This window comes from Anolis sagrei, chromosome 2 (assembly GCF_037176765.1).
Source record: "Anolis sagrei isolate rAnoSag1 chromosome 2, rAnoSag1.mat, whole genome shotgun sequence".
In the NCBI taxonomy this organism is placed as follows: Eukaryota; Metazoa; Chordata; class Lepidosauria; order Squamata; family Dactyloidae; genus Anolis; species Anolis sagrei.
In genome coordinates, this window is record NC_090022.1 from 34,974,264 (window position 1) to 34,994,907 (window position 20,644).

The window sequence follows — 20,644 nt, forward strand, 5'->3', positions numbered from 1 at the left end:
TCCTGACATTCAGAAAGAAAGTAAAAATGTGGTTATGTGATCAAGCTTTTACGGACTTGATTTTGGATGGTGTGGTTTTAATAACTGTTTTTAAATTGTGTTGTTTTAACATAAATGTTATTATATTATCAATGTTTAATTTTTTTATACTGTATGTTTAAATGTCTTTTTATGTTTATGTTTTAATTTGGTTAGGTTAATTTATAGTTACTATCGTGCTATTAGCTTTTGGTTTTCACATGTATGCACGACATTGAATTTTGTTTTTATAATGTCGGAAAGTGCTTTGAGGTCCTGTAGGGGGAGAGAAGCGGTATTTAAATGTAGTTAATCAATCAATAAATTTTATTTTACTTTATTTATATTTTTGACATGTGTTTCAGGGTTTGCAATAAGATTAAAACAAGGAAGAGCTAAAATTTGCCAATAAGGTTAAAACAGATTTATGCAAGCTCCTGTGTTAAAGCACCATTAATTTGAAAATCTGTGCTTTATAGATTATAGCAAAGCCTTTTATTTTGTAGATCATGACAAACTATGGATTGTACTTAAAGAAATTAGTGTCTGATTGTACAGATGTGTAACTGGTACTCAAGACAAGAGGCCACTATTAGGACATAATATGGAAAAACAGAATGGTTTCTAATTGGCAAGGAGAACAGGCAAGGCTGTATTTTATTAACCTGTTTGTTTCACCTGTTGGATGAACATATCATATGTAAAACTGGATTAGACCCATGCATAAATGTTTATGATATAGTTTACAACTCCAATGACTTGGGGTAAGTCTGCATATTTTTAACAGGTAGAGTACAATGGAATCTGCAATTAGATGTTATATATAATTAAGTGGCCAATTTATTGTTTTTGTTCATAACTAAATGGATTCTTCATTGTCTCTAATGCACAGTTTTCTATTATTTTGAAAGGTTGCCTTGTTACACTTAAAATTATGAAACTAATTAAGAACGATTTCCGCTTCCTTTGGAATGAATCTGTGTTATGCCCAGAGGAGGAACCACAACATTTTAAATTACTCTTGAATGTGAAAACTGGGCACAGAAAAAACTTTGCTGATGCACGCACACAACTCACCTGTCTTGACAAAAACATTCTATAACTGCACTTCTAATATACCTCTACAATACACATATCTTGTCTTTTCAGAACTCACATTTAAAGGAATGTGTGCCTTTATTTTTCACTTATATTTCTCTCAAGATTTTTGTATAGTTGGTTTCTACAATGTGGTGCATCAGGTAAACTATAGTTCTCAAAATAGTAAAAGTATACAGAACATTCCTACCAAACTTGCAAACAAAAGTCATGAGGAGCCCTGAATGTTATAGCAGTATAGACTGAAGTGATGGGTTTGTTTCCTCTAAACAGTATGTACTAGCAGTGCTTCACAATTCTCCACGGATTATCATAACAAACCTGAAAAAGTCACTATGACTCTCATTTCAGCCGAGGCTGAAAGATAGAGCAAATGGACCTAGCCTTCCAAAATCCATCCACTAGTTTGGCTTTCATTACTGTATTCATAGAATCATAAAGTCAGAAGAGACCCCAAGGGCCATCCAGTCCAAACTCTTGCCATGCTGAAAGATATAATCAAAGCATCCCCAACACACGGCCATCCAGACTCTGCTTTAAAAACCTCCAGAGAAGGAGACTTCATTACACTCTGAGGCAGAGTATTCTGCTATCAAACACTCCTATATTTGAACTCCTCCTATAGGTCTGCAAATGGAAAATGTTAGAGTCCTTGCTTCTCAATTGTTTAACTGAAAACTTCTCTAACTTTATAAAGAAGGTGTGTTCTTTAGCCTGGATAAACATGGAAAGGCTGAGATTTAAAAAAGCACACACATATGCATGATCGTTAACAAAATGACCTTATGCAAATAACATAAGGATTAAGTCCTAGTGGGTTGAGTGTAATTTTCCCCTAGGTGGTTATACATTGAATTTCCATGTTACAAGTGAGGAATAACCCCAACTGACCTGCAGCACCACAAACAAACCAATGCAATCTGATATGACATAGGTTTAAAGACAGTCCAAAATATTTAAATCCAATGTGAATAGCTTTGCACAGGTTGACTTCAAAGTTAACATGGGATCATATTCTTCAAAATGTGGAATAAGAATCACTTTTACTACTGCTGATTGTGTCTGTCTATATTACACTATGAGAAATGGTATACAGGCGTTCCAGATAAAAATAAAACCTGTGTCAGTGAATTTCCACAAGATGAACTTGTTGATGGCTTAATATTTAAAAAGAAAATTGAAGAGCAGGAGCAGTTTCTCTGTCTTTCAAACTTCTGGATCTACACTGCCCTATATCCCAATATCACATGCCAGATTATCTGCTTATCTCAAATTATCTGGCAGTGTACACTCTTATAATCCAGTTCAATACCGATAATATGGGATCAGATCCTGGGATATAGAACAGTATGGATCCAGTCTTAGATTACATATCTATGAAATGAGGATTCAAATACCCTAAAGACCAGATCCCATTGATTTTGGAAGCTAAGCAGGGTCAGCCGTGGTTAGTACTTGGACGTGAGACTGCCAATGAATACCAGGTACTGTAAGAAATATCTCAGAGGAAAGAACTGGTGAAACCACCTCTAAGTATTCTCTGCCTAAGAAAATCCTATGAAATTAATAGAGTCATCCTATATTAACAGATAGCCTGAAGGTACACACACATAGCCTCATGAGTAATAATAATAATAATAATAATAATAATAATAATAATAATAATAATAATTTATTTATTTAAAGACCACCCTCTCTCCCTGGAGGGACTCAGAGTGGTTTACATGTAAAACGCAAACATTCAATGCTTCAGAATAGGTGGAAACACATCAAATAACACAAAATAATGAAGAATAACAACAGAACATTTACGACAAGAATTTAAGCACCAAAATAAAACAAAAACAAAAACAATATATTAAGACATAAAAACTAAAATATAAATATTACAATGTACACCCTAAAAACAAATTATGAGACATTACATTAAAATGGCTGACAATGGTGTTACATTTAATACCTTTAACCTTCATTTAAAAGGGTTTAAACATGGTTTTTCTGGAGGCAGAATGAGAGTGGTGTCACAATAAAATACATTAAAGAGTATTCTCAAGAGTTTGGGGACACCTCATTTCATCACGTGTAAGTATGGTTGAGACTGCACATTCCTGAAACATACCTTCATAGGTTCCTACTTCAAGAAGAGTCCCGCTTTTCTCAAGCTCAAGAAACTCCTGCACAGTTAGAAAGTTGTAGTCCACACCAGGCACTTCACCTTCTCGTGGAGGTCGAGTTGTGCCTATGTAAGAGAAGGGGAGGAAAGGAAATATGACATCAGTATTCAGACTGAAGTACCATCAAAAGAAAGCCAACACTGCATTGTGATGAGACTGATGGAAATAATGCTGTCAAAACCTCAAATGAAACCTTCAAGAGAGATAAGACATGTAGTAAAGCAGATTATCAAAAATGGAGCACCAGTATTAATTTATGCTTCATACGTAGCCCCCGGTCCAAAAGTGGGGAGGTGGGTTGGTTGTCACGATATGTCTTCAAGTCATTCCAACGTATAGAAACCCTCTGGTCAATTTATCATAGGGTTATCTGAAGCTATGTGACTTGCCCAACGTCACCCAGTAGGTTTTGAAGTGAGACTTCAAATTCTATTCTCCGGAGCCGTAGTTCAACACTCAAACTGCTACAACATGTTGGTTCGGGAAAGGATTCTCAACTTCAATATGTATGAAGAAGCACCTCCTTTTCACATCCAGAGCCACTAGGCTCAGAAACAACCACAAATTCATCCAAAAAGCAGCAAAGCAATTTAATCAAGTCCAAGTATACAAAATAATACAACGCATTAAAATGTGTTTTGAAGTTTTTATATGTCTCCTTTAACCTAAAATGTTATCCTTCTTCCCCACCACAAAGTCATTTCACACAGGTAACCCTCTTTTCTCTGTCAATTTTGAGAGATCTTTGGAGTTGACCACAGCTGAAGGCACTCTGGAAACCTTGGATGGTTAGGAGATTTGCTTAATCGAATGTCATGCATCCAGGGCAGTTACCTTAAAAGTAACTGGTGACCACTGAATCACTCATAGTTAGGTTACCATGATAACTCAAAATTTGTGATGTAACTCGTTATTTTGCCTCTTTCCAAAAGCAGTTAAAACAGTCACAACAACCACAATGCTAAATGTTCCTGGTCTGTGTTACACAGCATGTTCATTCAGTGAAGCCACATACTTTCTACCAATGTAAAAGTACCTAAAATAGTCACAGTTACATTAATCTGTAATTAATAATGTTTATCCAATTGTAACTTATTTCTGCCTAGCCATTGAATTACTAAATTACTGGTAGGGGTGGGGGGAGGAATTAAACAAGTATAAGTCATGTATCATGTGCCACTTCTGTTTACAATCTTACAGCTCTTTCACTGTAAACTGAAAATAGCTCTCCTCTATCTCCACCTCTGATGCTTACAAGATAGAGAGATAGATAGATAGATAGACAGACAGACAGACAGACAGACAGACAGACAAGGAAAGATTTCCCAAGCTGCTTTTTATATAAAGGGTATACAAGATATCATAAATCCCAAATACCATAAATTGATTTATATGAAAAATGTGATTTAGATTTTCGTTATTTAATTTCACAAAGCTTTCCTCTATAAGTCAAAACTTGCATTAGAAATTTATTAGCATTCGCTCTCACATTTCCCACCTGTCTTTTTATGACAACGGGTGTAACTTCAACATTCCTCTCCACCTTTATATGTATTGCATCATATCAGTCAAAACTGCAGATTGATTTTCTAATATGTTTGAATAATTCTGTTTGTTTCATGTCAGTGTCCTTAATTTCCTGAGCAAGCTGAGATCTTAGTTGCAGCTGTATTTTGTTTCAGCAGAGTGTGACATCTTTACAGACACTGAAATAATTTTATGTTCAGAAAATTGTACATATAAATCAAAGTACATTTAAATTTACTAATCTCAGTGAGAGAACGGAGAGTATCCCTTTTCCAAAATGCATGGGACCAAAAATATTTTGTATTTCAGACATATTTAGATTTTTGAATACCTGTATTTGCATATACATACAAAACTAGGTATCTTGAAGATGCATCCAAGTCTGAACATGAAAGTCATTTATGTTTCATAGACACTACATACACATAACCTGAAAATAAATATACAGAAATATTTTAAGTGATGTTGTGCATGAACCTACACTGAACCATAAGAAAACAAATATGTCACTACTTTCGCCACTAATGTAGATAATTTTGGATTATTTTAGTTTTCAGAATTCCCATCAAGGGATACTCAACCTGTATTCATTTTGTTGAGAATTACTGAAATAGATACAAAGTGCTCAGATTTTTGTAGACAACTCCAAACATCATTTGGAGAGCAGAGAGAAGATAGAGAGACTCCTTCAACTGGGTCACAGATGACTATGTGTATAGTATTTGCATCACCATTGTGTTTTGAACTTTGCATCCTCTACTTCAGTAGATGGACACTGAAATAAATTCAAATGCATTTGAGTCAAATGGAATTTGTTCCTCCATGCACATGTTAGCCCAGTGCTTTTATCCAGGTCATCCAGAGAACAGGATTATCTGGGCTACAGATTTATTCATTCACACTTAGGTTGACTCATGCCATCTCATTGGGGTTTGCTTCTGCAACAAAATGGGAATGCACTTACAATAGCCTAGCCTAGTATCTACAAGAAATTGGCAAGGCAGAAACACTCACTGACATCATATGTAAAATACTACTTTCAGTGTGAATGCCTCTTGTCATTCTGTGGGTGCAGGGGGGGGGGTTACAAAACACCCACATTCCACATTGTCATATGGTGTGATGATGTGTCTTGGCTTCTTGCATCTAAGCAAATGTTCCCAGCCCGCCTTTCTGAAAAGGAGTAAAGAAAACAAGGAGAAGGGAATCCCCGCCTCCTCCTTTTCTTAACAAAATGACAGGCTGTTGGCTGGACACACGCCTGACAGATGGCATTTCAAAGGATTTTTATGAACCATCTGGGGTGTACACAATGAGTACAAACCACCCTTACTACCAGCCCAGGAGGGTTTTCCTGTTCAGTGTTATTTAAGAAAACAGTGGGAGGAAGGGAGGGAAACCCAAGGAAATTAAATTCAGTGCATTTTTTCCCCTTCAAGATTCATTGCTTTCTTAACTGGCATTCTTTTCTAGGCAAAGTTTCTGAACAGGTAAAAAACAGGATACAGTTGGCCTTCCATATCCATGGATACACACAGATTAAAAAATCAACAGTTTGAAAATACCACCCCCCAATAGGCAAACCCTGATTTTGCCCACCATTTTATACCATTGTATAAAATTGAGAGGGAGATCTTCAAGTAAACCCCCAACAAATACTGAGGGCTAACTTTACACAATGTTATAATGAATGTAGAACTTAATACTAGAAGTCAGAATCCCACAATCCCAGGATTATATTTCTAATGTTTTGAGATAAGGACTGGTTATGCAACTGAAAAGCAAATAATTTAATCACTGACTGTACTTTCCACATTTTGCTTCCTTCTGACATCACTGCTTATAATTTCACCCAAAGCATTTGTGCACTATTTACAGATGAACAAATGGGTCAGTTTTGTTTCTCCTTCTTTTAAATGTCTTAAATCATCCATTCTCTCCCCTCTGTTCAAAAAGGCATGTGCTACATTTTCAACCATCTGAATTGACCAGATTTAATTGGTACAGCCATTCCCAGCATGGATGATTTACACTGTACCTCCCTCCTATCAGGTAACTGTTAAAAATGAAGAATCTGCCAGAAAACAACAACAACAACAAAAGAGATGGCACCTGAAATTCAGCACCACAAGCATGGCTGATTATACAGGGATTAAAACCCAGATTTTTGAGTGCTAAATGTGCACAGCACTCCATCCGGATAAAATTAACCAGTCAATTTGCCCATGATCTAATTGTGACGTCCCACTCATTGCATTTTACCACCCCTAATATAAACCTGAAAATCTGTGATAACAAATCCTACATCTGATAAAATTGAAACTGTATACTATGATTAATCCATTAGTCTTTAAACTGCCACAAGATTCTTTGTTGTCTCTTTTTGAAAGTGTTTGTGAAACTGTAATTCACTTGAAGTTTTCCATTAAGAAGATCTAACTGACATCCAGCATATGAAACGTCAGTAGAGAAATGAAAAATTCAAAAACTTGGATATTGAATTTACAGAAGAATGATTCTGGGAAACCTTTTTAAAACTTTTTTTTGTAATGAGACACATATTGCTACCAAAGTGATAGGAAAACAACAGCCTTAAACTTCATGTGATCCAAAGGTTAGTTTTGAAACCAAGTTCAGATTATCACCCAACACAATTTTTCTCTGAAAACGAATGAGTGGCCTATCCTGGGTGCCTTTGGGAGGCAAAACTTATCTTTTAAATAGGTTGTAGCCTTTCTCTAAACTACTGTAGATAGAAAAAAATCTCAATTTTCCAGACCAGAGTAGACCAGACTGTTTGCAAATGATCACTACTTGCATGCAGACCAATACAGTGATTAGATTGGAGCTCTCCAGACTGGCATCCACCAGACAAGTTGACCTACAGTTGCTACTATCCCCAACTATCAGGTTCAATGGCTATGCTAATTGGAGCAATTGAAGCTGTAACTTAACTTATCAAGAGGGTGAAAAGTTACATTCACTTGTTTCATTAAGCTACATTAAAAAAAGAAATCTGAATAGTGCCTGGGCTAAAAAATGAAGTAAATTCACAGAGTGCTCGCATTAATTGTCTTCTACCTCTTTTGTTGCACAAAACTTCTTCATTTATTAGTTTAATACATGTTGACATCCTGAGGCTAAGTTAATCAGAAACTTGCTTACTATAATTTTTGAACAATACTTTAAGAAGCCTGCATTCAGTCACCTCAATTATTTAAATCTAAGACTTCATGCTATATTTAAATAATTACCTGATACTGAATCACAATTAAAGCATATAAACTGTGCTTGATGCCTGCCACAGATACAAGCGAAACGTCAGGAGAGAATGCTTCTAGAACATGGCCATACAGCCTGAAAAACCTACAACAACCCATATAAACTGTCTTCAAAACGTAGTTTCAGGGAACCAACAGTTGAGTTGGCTTATTTTCCTGGTGTTAATCATTTACCAGAGATGAAGTTTGCTAAAAAGGGTTCCAGGAAACGTCTAATTATAGAAGTAAAAAATGAGGCCTCTTAAAAAAGGTTTATCTCTTGGACGAGTCCCAAGTTGGGTAAGACAATGCTAATGAACACATTTCTAATGCTAATGAACACATTAGTTCTGAGATAAAGAGATATTGGAGGGGACCTCTTCTGTGAGGACAAGGAAGAGGGCTTTCTCAATTATGGCATCTTGATTAAGGAATGTCTTCCCTTGGAATCCCAAATGGTGCTGATGTTGGTTTCATTCAGGAGCCAATTTGAAACCTGACTTTTCATTAGTCAGAGAAAGAGGGCTATGATTTTATCCAAGAACAAAATTAATTTACCCAGAAATAAGTATTCTACAACATGCTAAATTGACTAATCAAAAGTTAAAGGAATCCAAAGCATAAAGGTTTTTAAAATTGTTTTGATGTTTACATTATTTTTATTATAATTTTAAAATGCTTATTTTATTGTAATTCTTTTTGTTCTCATTCTAAACAACTACTATTTATTTATAGCCCACTTTTTCACTATGAGACTTACGACAGTTACAACCAAGTGCATTATAGAATTATAAAGTTTGAAGACACCACTGAGGCCATTGGGTTAAACCCACTGCCATGCAGGAACACTAAATTAAACCACATCCTGCCTCTGTTTAAACACCTCCAGAGAAGAAGATTTCATTAATAGTTCATGGTTTACAATGACCATAAGGCCATCCCTATCATACTTTTCTTGTTCAGGAGAAATTTTGCGGTTGTCTTCCTTTAAGACTGCGGGAATGTGATTTCACTCAACATAATCCAGTGGATTCCATGGCTGAATTAAAAACGCTGATATTCAGAGTTGTAATCAAAAACTTAGTCTGCTACACTACAGTGGCTCTTGACTAACAAAATAGACAGATGTGTAATTAAACAATTAAAAACTGAAACCTATTTAAAACATAAATTATTTAAAAATAAAAGAAAATCTAGTACATTATGCAAAGAAGTCTTTCTCTGGCTGTGGAAAGACAACAAGGATATCAGTCTAACCTTGGTGGGAAGGAAATTTCAGAACCTGGTAAAGCCACCAAGAAGGCCCTTTCTAGTGTTCTCGCCAAATGTACTTACATGGTCAGTAGGAAAAAAAGAATGTGACCAGGTTCATATAGGAGAATAGAGTCCTTCAAATAATCTGGACCTGAGACATTTCACCTGGCTTTATTTTAAATTGCCCAGAGAGTTTATGGTACAGGGCACAATCTAAATATGTATACAAATCTAAACATTAAAGATTTTATTTTTTATTTTTGGAGAACTTGTCTATGAGCTTACAATAAGTGACACTGTTCCATTCCTAACTGGAAGCAACTGTGTGGGCTTCCCAATCCCCCCAATCTGCACTTTTGAACTGAAAATGAAATGATATTCTTGCTGTTCTTAAAATCTTCAACAACTCAGGGGAACCCATATCATTTAAAGGTCACACTCTTCTGCCATATCATCTGATAAGACTGAGAGTCTGATCAGCTTCATCTACATCTGTCACCTAAATCACAGCTAAGTGGAGGGCAGGGAGAGAACTGCAAATATGCTGATGGCAGCAAGAAAGTAGCAGAGACCGAGGGAACCTACTGCATCTCCAGAAATGCAACCTGAACAGTGGCCAAACATAAACGTCAACTAATCTGGGACACAGAAATAGCACAGTCCATTGCCACAAAACCCTGAAAAAAAATGCATCCATTGGGGATGCTGCACCACAAAGCTCTTCCAGTGACAACAGTGACATTCAGTGCTAAACTACCTTTTACATTACTCAAGTGAACTCAAAGTGCAATGGATGTATAGCAATGAAACAGAAAATGCCTTTACTCTGGAAATGGACACAAAAATGGAATCCACCTCAGTATCTAATGAACACATTGCTCATAGAGGACAGAGATTGAGAGGGCTGGAAGCTTGGCTATATCATTTTGTCCTAATTCATCCCTGTCAATTATGTTAGAGCTCCTGCAGTATTAAGGCAATTTAGGAGGCTGAATTTGAGAGGATTACACATCCTAGGACACATTGTTCCACAGATTTTGTCACATCTCATCACAAATGTCATGGGGGCCTATCTCTAATAGAGTGAGAAAGCAGGAATCTATGAATGCACTAGTGCATGTTATTCTCTTCCTGTGAAGCAGTGTTTCCTAAATTTGGGTCCCCAGATCTTGTTAGATTCCAGTATAGGGCCCTTCCACATAAGCACATAATATGGCTTGGAACCGACATGAAAAATGCTGCTTCCAAGCTGCACTGAGGTCACACAAGCTTATACTAAGCTGCCTCCATGGTGGAACACCAGACTGATAGCTCAGCCATATCAAACCCAGTTCAGCTGGGCTGGGCATAAAGTTAGTATTTCATTTTCCCTGCACCTCCATTCCCCCAAATGACAGAAAATATCCCCTTACCAGAACTGTTTGCTCTTTATGTCATGATTCTTTGTCATTCAGGAGTCAAAGGATCTTAGGATGAGTCTGCCCTCTGCTCTCCTCCAAAGCTTTTGTCCCCAAATGAGGAAAAATGGAGAAGTACAGAACAGGCAACAATGTTAAGGGGGGATTGTCTGTCATTTGGGAGGAGCAGGGACACCAGGAGGGCGGAAAGGCACTACCATCCCACCCTATGGGATGCGTGAGTCTGAGGACTGTGGGATGACTATGTGGACACAATCCTGGATCCCACACTGGAATCCCAGATGGCAGTTCGCATTGCCCCAACACCAGGTCCAGATCTTTCCTCAGGATTCAGTGCTTTTCCAGTGGTCTTTTTTTTAGCTCAGTGTCCAGCTGCTTAAAGTGGCTTAACCCAGGTTCAAATGCTTTAGCCTGTGTTCATTTCACGGAGCCACAAGGCTAATGCAATTGCTACACTGTGTTATATGGCAATAGTCAGCCCCCAGTGGCGCAGTGGGTTAAACCCCTGTGCCAGCAGGACTGAAGACCGACAGGTCGCAGGTTCAAATCTGGGGAGAGGCAGATGAGCTTGCTCTATCAACTCCAGCTCCTCATTTAGGGACATGAGAGAAGCCTCCCACAAGGATGATAAAAACATCAAAATCATCCGGGCGTCCCCTGGGCAACAGCTGTGCCTGTTGTTTGCTTTGCTTTATTTTGTTTTAATTGTTTGATTTGCTTGATTGTATTGTTATGTTGTGTTGTTGAGGCCTCGGCCTGTGTAAGCCGCATCGAATCCTTTGGGAGATGCTAGCGGGGTACAAATAAAGTTTAATAATAATAATAATAATAATAACATCCTTGCCGACGGCCAATTCTCTCACACCAGAAGTGACTTGCAGTTTCTCCTGACATGACAAAAAAAATGGCAATAGTCAATGGCCAGGGCTTGTGGACATTGCAATTCAACAGTATCGGGGGACCCAAGTTTTAGAAATACTGTTGTCCAAGCTGTTTTTCCACTCACTCTTCCTTTTCCTTCTTCTATCTTCCTTTGTCAGTCTTATCAGATACTGCCCAAAGCAGGAACAGGACTGGTTTCATTCTCCAATAAGCAGTAGCTTAGACTCCCCCACTTTCTTATTCCTTGTGGAGGTGGGAAAGAGAGATTGTCAGAGCCCTCTTCTCTCTCCCAGCCAGCATACAAATGAAGAGGGACAGCTGCCGTCTGGGGATGGGAGACTCCTGTTCCCCTTGACTCCTGGCTGGGATTGTGAGTGAAAAGAAGAACAGCTGTGGCTCCAAGGCAATTCATGCTCCTAAGGGCATTCCCCTTCAGAACAATGTCTGCACTGCAGTGTAGTGTACTGTCTGTTTGGTTCTTTGGCAGGGAAGCAAATTGTCCCTAAAGAGTGATAGAACTCACTACAGAAAAAGTTTTCAAAGTCAGTTGTGATTACAGGTTGACTATTATTTATTTATTTATTTATTTATGTATTCTTTATTTCAAATATTTGTACCCCACCCTTCTCAACCCCCGGAGAGGGACTCAGTGCGGCTTACAGCTGGCAACGATTCAATGCCCCCACATACAACATAATAAAATACAATAATTACATACAGGTCAATCCCTTATCTAGAATGCTAAAATCTGCATAGACAGCTGAGATAGGGACATCTTTGCTCTCTGATAGTTCAATGTACACAGACTTTGTTTCACACACAAAATTAATAAAAAACAGTGTGTATAAAACTCCCTTCCAACTACGTGTATAAGATATATAGAAAACATAAATTATAAAATTTTCCTTAATTTTCCATGTTTATATCTGGTTCCCACCTCCAAAAGTTCTCCAAAATTCAACTGATATAGAAAAATTGTCAGGAGTTGAAACAAAGGCCAGAAAGTAAAACCAAAAAATATGTATCAGAGATTCACAAAAGACTGGAACTGGCTTGAATTCAACTTGTCAAATATTGCTATTCAGATTCATTTGTATTAGGCAAACAACTTTCTTCATTATAGTTTGAAAGCACAGCCTCATTTGGGAAATCTGTGGTTTTTCATGTCTTTTCATTCATTTACATTGAAAAAGGAAGCGACAACTGTTGTATTTTATCTTCCTAACAGAATTATATTTGCAGTAATTTATGCCATTGCTCCATGTCTCAGTCTCTGGAGCACCAGAAAACAAGTTTGCTCCCTCTTCAGTTTGACATCTTTTCAAATATTTAAATACAGCAACCACGTCCCTTTTTTAACATTTTCTTCTCCAGGCTAAACATACCCAGCTCCTAAGATGCTTCTTATAAGACTTGGCTTCTAGACCTTTTATCATTTTGAAAGCCTTCAGCTTGAGCTGCAATACCCAGAACGTGACATAGTATTCCAGGTGAAGTCAGTGGTGTTTCTATAATAACATGTACATTTTCAAGCATATGTGTGTTTTGTGTTTTCTTCCACAAGCAGCTTTTTGGGAAATCATAGATGATAAGAAATTCAATAGTCATTTGACTATCTATCTGAATAACCAATTTAGATATCTGAAAGACCATCTTGAGACAAAATAAAGATTTTAGATTATAGCTTATTACTATTATATTATATACTTTTTAAAAAGTAAAACAAAATAATAAAAAGGAAAGGGAAGGCCACCTCATGGACTTCCAAAATTCAAAATATGGGCCAAAACTAACAACAGAGACAAATGTAAGATACTCCACTTAGGCAGAAAAACATGAAATGCAAATATACAGAATGGGGGACAATGTCTGGATTGACAGCAGTATGTGTGAAAAAGATCTTGGAGTCCTCACGGACAACAAGTTAAACATGAGCCAACAAAGTCATGCGGCAGGTTAAAAAGCCGATGAGATTTTGGCCTTCATAAATAGGAGTATAGAGTCTAGATCCAGGGAAATCATGCTACCCCTCTATTCTGCCTTGGTAAGACCACATCTGGAATACTGTCTCTAATTCTAGGCACCGCAATTTAAGGGATACATTGACAAGCTGGAATGTGTCCAGAGGAGGGTGTCTAAAATGATCACGAGTCTGAAGAACAAGCCCTATGAGAAACGGCTTAAATTGCTGGGCATGTTTAGTCTGCAGAAGAGAAGACTGAAAGGAGACATGATGGCCATGTATAAATATATGAGGGGAAGTTATAGGGAGGAGGGAGCAAGCTTGTTTTCTGCTGCCCCGGAGACTAGGAAGCAGAACAATGTCTTCAAACTATAGGAAAGGAGATTCCACTTGAACATTAGGAAGAACTTCCTGACTGTGAGAGCTGTTCAGCAGTGGAACTCTCTGCTTCAGAATGTGGTGAAGGCTCCTTCTTTGGAGGCTGGATGGCGATCTGTCGGGGATGCTTTGAATGCAATTTTCATGCTTCTTGGCAGTGGGTTGGACTGAATGGCCCACGAGGTCTTTTCCAACTCTATGATTCTATGATTATTGTAGGCTGAAAGGCGATTTAGTAATATTGAAAATAAATTAATAAATAATATAGGCATATCATTAAAACAACAACATATTCCATTGTGTTTTGTGACATGTATGAGGACAAGGTTAGAAATCTAAATCAATATATGAAGATCTAGACCTGCTTTACAGAGTTTACTCTTGCTCTGGCAGATGAAGAACACCACTGGGGTCTCTCTAGCTCAATGTTAGGGTCCTGAAAAAATTGGCAACATTAAAAATTTTCTGAAAGTCACCTAGTGGCTATTTTAGACATTTACACGAATCTCTTGTGTATTGTTTACGGTTGGACTATACAAAAGGTGCTTCAGCTGTATTTCATAAAAAGGAAAATCAGCCTCTTCAGCAAGCCTTGCAAATGACAATTTGTTATCAGTACATGTGTGGTTTTTATACTTCTTTTATAGATCTATATACCCGGGGACACTTAAAATTTGTCAGGAGGAAGGGGATCACGTCTGGAAAAGTTTAAGAAATAGTGATCTAGGGATGTATATTGGGGGGGGGGGGGGGGGAGAGAGAGAGAGACAGCATCCATTAGACATTTCAAGAGAAGCAAAGCCAATTCAATCCACAGAAGTACAGGCAAATGGTGGCAGGTTGGTAAACAGGATATTGACTATCTCCTGACCCAACTGTGAAATAAAAGATCTTCCTGGGGGGATAAAATGGGAAGATGTCCAGGAGGGGAACATATCTAACACCTTCCATTACAAATGTTCACAACTCTATAGGAGGGCTGCTTCACAAGCTGAGAACCTTTGATATGGTGACATCAAAAGTCCCAACAAAAACACCAAGCCACAGCTCACAGCAGAACACAGACTTGGAACACAAAAAGGTTTCTGACATCTCTAGATTTGTATATCCACTATAGAGAGTCCACAGGTTTCCCAGTCAAAGTAATACCCATTCACAATTAAATTAATATACATTTTGAGAGGGAAAGGGCAGAGGAAAAGGAAACAAAAAAAGAGAAAGAAAAATAATGGTAATTCAGCTCAAATACTAAACTAAAACACGAAGCATTGACACAAAAGGATTTTGGTCCCCCCATCCAAACAACAATGAACAGGGCAGGCTGTGGGGAAAATATATTATTCTACCATTACAAATCCAACTAAATAATCCTATTAAAATTACTCATAACTACCATCACAGTTTACACTGTTAGGCTACTTATTGCTCAAAAGTCCATAAATGGTTTCAGTCTTCAACAGGCTTGTGCATTAAGACCCATCTCAGTTTGAGAATTTAACAATTCACTCTTCCTTCATTGGTGTTATAATCTATTTCCAGGTTTAAGCAAACAATATTCTTGTTGCTGTTTTCATAAGACAAAGAAGTAAACCATACAATTCTTTATTCACAATGCTCAGCAAAAACATATCTGGGGATATTACAAAATCTATTTTTGGGGTTTAACGTGTAAAGATTAAACCAAAAACCTTTTCAAGTCTTACCACATATGGAAAAAGGAGGTTTCATTATCTTGACATCCCAAATATTGATTTGAAATATAGACAGGCATTTATGACAGATTATTTGGGGTCAGAAACCATCTACACATAATATTACACATTTTTCTGTTAAATTACTGGCCAAGTGAATTTTAAGTGCTTGGAAAACATTTTCCTGTGCATCCATTTGATTCTTGGTCCCCAAAATTTGAGTCTATCTTACTATGTAATAAAGGCTTGTTTCCTATCTCCAGTTTCAAAAGGCATTTGTACTTTTGTTTCTAATTCACAAGGTTATAATCCTTAAACAACTCAAAATAAAAACCCATTTTATCCAATCTCTATGGTTATATCTCTTATTTTTGTTAAATCTATCCATAAATTGCATATAAGCAAATTAAGTACTTTGCCTTTCTTAAGAAGCATCTGTATCGATTTAAAGGCTTAGCTGTCTTGTTCAAAGTCCATATTTCATTTCAAATTCTATCTCCAAGTTTTTTTTCCTGAAAAAGGCTCATGGTGATTGGGGAGGGAGGGGGTGGTAAAATCTTTGTGTTCCAAGAGTTTTTCATCTATAAGTAATATACATTCCTTCAACCATAAAGGAAAAGCTTACCACAATAGAATTTAATATCATGAATTCATCATCTGTGTTTCCTTGTCTGCCAAACAAAAATTTCCACCATTGCAAAAAAAAGTATCCAATTTCTTATAAGAGGGATCATTTGGAAGTAGAATAAAAGTATTGGTGAAACTTTTGCATTTATTACTGCGATTCTCTCTCATAGGGATGGGTTTAACTTTCCATATCTCTGAAAATGTTTGATCCATTGATATTGGAGGGTTCTAGGACCTGAAAAATCATAGAATCATTGAGTTGGAAGAGACCTCATGGGTCATTTTCTCCAACCCCCTGCCAAGAAGCAGGAAAATCACATTCAAAGCACCCCCGACAGATGGCTATCCAGCCTCTGTTTAAAAGCCTCCAAAGAAGCCTCCAAATACAAAATTCATGTATGTTTCATATAAACTTTATACATATGGCCTGCAGGTAATTTTATACACAATATTTTAATAAATCTGTGCACGAGACAAAGTTAGTGTACATTTCACTATCAGAAAGCAATGCTGTTAATATGTCACCCTTTCTTATAGATTAATTTGGATGTTGGAATATTTGGATTTTGAAATTCCAGATAAGGTACATTCAGCCTGTCTAATGCGAAGGCTAATGATGCCATACAAGATTAGTTTATTAACTGTTTGCTAAATTTCAAGATGCAAGAGTTACATTGCAAGGTTCCTCTTCAAAATCACAAAGGACCTTGGATTGCATTTCCGTTTCTTGGATCATCAGCTTGGGAACCACATGAAGCAGACGGGTAAATTTTAATAACTATCTGCATCATCACACCTAGTTATCCCAAAAAGAAAGGATTCAGAACTAATTTCTACACTCCATCTACACCAACACAATATACTGCTCAGAGAAAAGTAATTCCAGATATCAAAACTAAACGTTACAAAATGTAGAAAGAAAGAGGGCTGAAGAATACCTTAACTAACTCTAGAAGTGAGAATACTTTTGAGAAGGAACTTTCTAGATATTGTTGATAATACAAAACAAATATTGGAGTAATTGAGGGAAAGTGTAAAAGAGATACAAGGGAAAAGGAGAAAGTTGACAAGTTTAGATCAGGTCACGTAGGATGAGATCATGTGCTTTTCAGGAAAACTTAAAAGATTGTGCATGATTCAAGAAAAATTGAACCACATATTAACTTCTTCTGAAAAAAAAAACTCTCAAGTGAGCAAAGAGCAAGCATAAATACAAGAAAATTCAAACTATATTAAACAGTGGGCAAACACAGGTTGAGTAAGGGTACATCTACACTATACAATTAATGCCATTCAACCCCACTCAAACTGACATGGCTAAATTTATTTATATATTTATTTACAGCATTTATATATAAATGGTGTGGAATTATGGGAGTCATAGTTTTAAAGGACTTTAGCTTTTCTGCTCAATATTGCTGATGCCTCACCAAACTACATCTTCCAGGATTCCATACCACTGAACCAAGACAATTAAAATGGCATCCCAACACTGTTCATCACATATCCTGGCAAAATAGGACACTTAATAACCAATCATTCTGATGTTCTTTTACATCAAATGCTTAAATAAGCATTCAGTAAACAATCCACAAACAATCTGTACTGTAGAAGCCAAGAGGAAACTACACAGAAAAGATATCTAATTCTATAATGAAACACTAGGTCAACAAATGAAAGATTGGCTATCCCAAATGCTTAGGATTTCAGAGTCTTTCAGATATTGGAATATGTATAGTTGCATGTTTTACATAATGGGATCTCTTGGAGATGCTATCCAAATCTAATCATGAAATGTATGTTTCATAGACACCTTAAACAAAACTCTAAAGATAATTTCACACATAATATTTTTAATTTGTGTACACTGAACTATCAAAAAGCAAAGGTGTTATTATCTCAGCCATCTATGTGACCAGTTTTGTATGTAGGGGTATCTCAGAATCCTGGAAAAGGGATATTAAACTTAAACATGAATTGGTAGAAATCATCTTGTTACTAATATTAACACTCCTCAATGACACTTTTATAGAGGAAAGATACCAATTACACCTATTTACAGTAGGAAATGAATGCATCAGTGAGAAAGTTTCCAACTGATTATTCTATTTGCAAGGGGAATTGTGTAGAAGAGCCTTAAAATCTGACGTCCAACCAATATCAAGACATCTTGACAGAGTCCATTCTACTGCACACCTATTATATATGAGGAATCCATGCCTACAGTGTTTATAGAGCAGTTGAAATTCCATTAATTCTGGAATTTCTGACACCAAGCCATTACATTTAGAAGCCATATTTATAGGGCTGCCCCTTTTCAATGTATCCTTATTCATTTCCAGGCAATGAAGGCTGGAGACAACTTCTCTACAGTACCTTTTCTTCCCACCGTGCAGAAGCTGTGAAATGCTATAAACTTAATGGACTTCCAACTGGGATAACCTCACTGTGTTCTTACAAATCCACGGCTCCTGTGACATGCCAATTTTCAGCAAGACAGACATCTGTTCACTTCCCTCCCCTCCAGTTCAGATGGCCCCTGTTCACAGAGAAACCATTGTGCATCTTGGCTCAGACTATTTACAATTTTCTCCTTAAGCAGGATGAAGGAAAGGAGGAATGCATAATGTCTACAACAAGAAAGGGGTGGGCACAACTCCATATATATATATATATATATATATATATATATATTACAGACACACCATGCTAAACAAGTTACAAAAATAGAAGTGGCATCTCAGGAAGTGTTAGAGTCATTTGTTTTCATCAAACTTTTTTCTGTTATCATGGATTTGTCTCCCAAGCTTGGAAAATACTACAATTCCAAGAGATCAGTTACTTTCCCAAGCTCACAATTTTATATTTAAATTACTAAGAAACCCTCTCGTCCATATAAACCCTTAGATAAGAAAATGTATTTCAAAACTGCCCCACCGTTGAAAACTTCCTTCCCACTGTATTGTTTCTTCTTCTGGTTTAGGAAGGCCCGTAGGTAACAATCTCAGTTGGATTTTTCCAAGAAGCCAGTTCAATTCTGTCAGTGGGTTCTTGTTAGAGTCTTGCAAGCTTTCAACAATATAGAGACCAGGGAGCTGTGGACCTCAAGAATTCTTGAATGTGAAACCATATGTAATTGGAGAATAAAACTAATGAAACACAGCAAAGTGAAATAATTAATGAGCAACTGTGGTCTCCAACTAAATTACTCTCTTGCAACTACTTGTGGACTATTCCAGTTCAGGGCAAATAGTAGTTATTAATTTCTGGAGGAAAAAAAATAAACAAGATATCTGCTGATAAAATAAATAAAAATTGAAAAAAAATATTTATATCCTTCCTTTCTCACAACATGAGATCCATGGGGATTTATGACACAGTACCAATTCCACCTTTCTTTGCTTTCCATGCAGAAAATGTTGGAATGTATACACAAAGTGAATAATAACAATGGTGGAAGATAATGATGATAATGATAAATTGATAACTATGATCACAATGATGGCAGCATTGGACTAGGGAACTCAACACAAGGGTGAAAAATATTAATTTTGCCCCCCCCCCCATATAATACAATGATTTTAATAAGAAGATTGAATCTTGGTAGAAAGCAGTTATCTTCATACCTCAGGTATCATCAGTGGTGTTGCACCATAATTCAAAGGTAGAACCCATACACCTTTCAAGCAAAGTTCATCAGAGTATAAGGTGGGCCAAAAGTCACAAACGCGTCAGATGTTTCAATAACTTGAAAATATTTTACATGTAATGTAATACAATGTAATTTTATTTTTTATATATACTATATATGATAAAAACAAAAAAAATAAAGGAGTAATTAAATATTGAAACTCCTTTATGACTTTTGGCCCACTCTGTATATAACCTTGGAGACCTGTGTTGGGAAATAAGGAAAGTAGGGGGATTATATTTATAATGCTCAGCCTCTCTTGACTAGAGGTGGCTTTATACCTAAGAATCCTTGATTTCATAATAAGAATATTCCATCATGGTGAAGCTTTTCTCAAGGCCCATTTGGTTTACCTCTTTCGTCCCTTGTCCCTCTAAACAGATACAAGTTGAGTATCTGTTACCTGAAATTCTTGGTATCTGTTATCTTAAATTCTTCAGAATAGTTTTGAATTTCAGAATCTTTCAGATTTCAGAATACATGTATTTGCATATCATACATAATGATATATCTTGGAAATGGAATCCAAAATGAAATTAATTTACGTTTACTCTATACTCTGTATAAACACCCTTAAAGTATTTTTATACATTATTTTAAATAATTGTGTACATGAAACCAAGTTTTTGTACACATTGAACCATCAGAAAGCACAGGGTCATT

The 20,644-nt window shown here is 36.7% G+C and overlaps 1 protein-coding gene across 15 annotated transcripts in view; it reads right to left on the minus strand.

Moving 5' to 3' along the window:
• The window catches only part of MAGI1 (membrane associated guanylate kinase, WW and PDZ domain containing 1), a 595,596-nt gene that overhangs the window by 144,003 nt on the left and 430,949 nt on the right, over window positions 1–20,644 (minus strand). For all 15 annotated transcript variants that reach the window (XM_067463460.1, XM_060766417.2, XM_060766416.2 and 12 more), the window contains one exon: window positions 3,236–3,355. In XM_067463460.1, coding sequence (XP_067319561.1) covers window positions 3,236–3,355 — 120 coding nt within the window. Of the gene's footprint in view, window positions 1–3,235; window positions 3,356–20,644 lie in introns of those variants that run through there.